The sequence below is a fragment of the Vanacampus margaritifer genome, chromosome 3, assembly GCF_051991255.1.
Source record: "Vanacampus margaritifer isolate UIUO_Vmar chromosome 3, RoL_Vmar_1.0, whole genome shotgun sequence".
NCBI classification, from domain to species: Eukaryota; Metazoa; Chordata; class Actinopteri; order Syngnathiformes; family Syngnathidae; genus Vanacampus; species Vanacampus margaritifer.
Genome location: NC_135434.1, coordinates 27,771,652 through 27,774,151, shown reverse-complemented (window position 1 = coordinate 27,774,151; position 2,500 = coordinate 27,771,652). Strand labels below are relative to the sequence as shown.

Here is a 2,500-nt window from a genome sequence, read left to right as displayed (position 1 = left end):
CGTAGGAACCCTGTGAAATCAAAATGTGGGGTGAGTGGCAATCAATTGTCCAATTACATTTGAATAAATAAATGAATACATATATTAATATAAAATATAATAAATATAACAGTTTATATTTTTAAATAATTCTTAGTTAAAATTACTCAGTTTGTGTCTCTGAACTGGTTGAAGATATTGTGTTCCACTTGCATCTGAATTTGAAGTACCTTTAGTCGTCATTGGCTGACTGTGACATGTCCGAAATAAATAATAATTTCTAGTCATTGTCAAGTAGCTTAAAAGCTGAGTGATAGACATGGAAAAAAAAAAACTGGAAGTGAGTCACATTTAATTACATATTGTGGACACATTGATTGAATAAACAAATCAAACACATTTTGCTAATACCAAATTAAAATGTTAATTTGAATGCTTGGGAATCAGATTGGAATTTATTTTATTGTAAGAAACAATATTTTTTTAAATGCAATTTGTCATGATCAGGATGCTGTCACTTTTCTTTGCAGACATTAAGTAAAGTGAAAATTTGACTAAATACACAAAAATCTCATTCGGTATTCAATGTTATTCATTTAAGTATCATTTTCAGTGAGAAAGTTATGTTATGAGTTTTTATTTTATTTTAAATACTGTACTTAGAAAGTAGTGTTTGATCGTGTCACAATCCAATTTGGATCCAGATAGCTTGGTGGCGATCCGATACGTATTGTGATACTTTTTATTTTGTTCAGTTTTATTTATTTATTTATTTTTTGGGGGGGGGGGGGGTCTTATTTAAATATTAAAGTTGTTAACCTCAAAATGTGAATTTAGAAAAAAGGATCATCCTGTCAGCGGTCCATTTTTCCACTCATAAACTCATTGTTTGTTTTAATCAGAAAAGTGATACTTTCAATTCGGCATACACACACACTACTCTATACTACTATACACTACTATATTTGGCTTTCTGATGAAATTTATGGAAAATGTCAAAAGTTCACGTTACAGTGATATATCATGAAAGCAGAACATTTACGTAGAAGGATGCACTGGTGATTTCCTCATCTCAAACTATTAATTGATACAAAAGTTAACAACAATGGTGGGTACACCACAACAAAAAATGTCAACGTGTCAATAACTCATCATGTGCCCTTGAGCATCAATTACAGCTTGACGACGACGTCTCATGCTGTTCACAAGTTGACTCAATGTCTGCTGAGACATGCCTCTACACAGCTGATCCCACAGGTTTTCAATAGGATTCAGGTCTGGAGAAAGTGCAGGCCATTTCATTTGAGGTAGACCAGTCTCCAACAGCCGTTCCCTGATGATGCGACCTCCATGAGCTGGAGCATTGTCGTCCATGAAGATGAAATAAGGCCCGTGTTGTTCATGTAGTGGCACAATCACGGGATTAATGATGTTTTTCAGGTAGTATGGGCTTGTCACTGTACGATTCACAAAGTGTAGGGCAGTTCTGTACCAACTGGACACACCTGCCCACACATGAATCGACTTTCATCAGACGTCGGTGCAAATGGTCAATGTATATACACATACACACACACACACTGTATATGTATGTATGACTTTTTTTGGGGAGACTTTTTAACTTTTTTAACTCATTCAAATCCACAAACATATTTACCAGATAAAAATGCACAAAACTCCTCTCGCTGTTCATATTCTACAAGGAAACGGTAAGTAAATCTGTGAGAACATAATTCATTGCAGCGTCCATTCGTGTGTTAGGTTTGTTTGTGTCCCCCGGCCATCGGCGCTTGTTGGTTTCGTTCTGCCTAAACAACGCGTGATTAGTTCGATCGACTGCAAACATATCAGCGGGACAAGTTGTATTCTCCGTAGTTTGTGAACTCACAAATACCGCGAGAATTCATCTTGCTGGCAAGGTTATGTTTTTATAACAATATTCTGTGGGCCTTGCAAAATCAGTCAAAATCCAGTAAAACAGCCAGGAGCAAAGGGTGTTGCTTAAGTGAAAATGGCTGGGAATTAATGAGTTAAACTCTTTGTAGCACTTTGAAATTGATTTGAAATATAAAGTGTATTATAAACAAAATTATTTTCATCACCCCAACATGTTTGCAGGCCAAACCTAGTCGGCTCCACTGCTCCCACTGTGATGAGACATATAGTCTACCACAGAATGGAGCCATCAAGCTGTACAAGGAGCTCCGCTGTCCATTGGACGACTTTGAGCTAGTGCTGTGGACCTCTGGCACCAGAGGCAAAAGTTATCCCCTGTGTCCCTACTGTTTCATCAACCCGCCTTTCAGGGACATGAAAAAAAGTAAGAATACTATATTACTTATTCAGTGGAGTGAATGAAATGTATTTTTTTTTCTTTTCTGTAATAACTGTCCATCTCTGGATTGATGGACTTGCATATATGGTTGATTCACTTTTCTTTCTCATACCAAAACATGCAATAACGGGATAACTTCTTCACCGATTCCCTGACCTGACTAGTTGACTAGTTCGCAGTGCCTTA

The 2,500-nt window shown here is 36.7% G+C and overlaps 1 protein-coding gene across 1 annotated transcript in view; it reads left to right on the top strand.

Annotated features, from left to right (window-relative positions):
- top3b (DNA topoisomerase III beta) overlaps positions 1–2,500 on the top strand; it is a 72,739-nt gene that overhangs the window by 59,850 nt on the left and 10,389 nt on the right. The window contains exon 16 of the mRNA XM_077561384.1: positions 2,098–2,299. Coding sequence (XP_077417510.1) covers positions 2,098–2,299 — 202 coding nt within the window. The remainder of the gene's footprint in view (positions 1–2,097; positions 2,300–2,500) is intronic.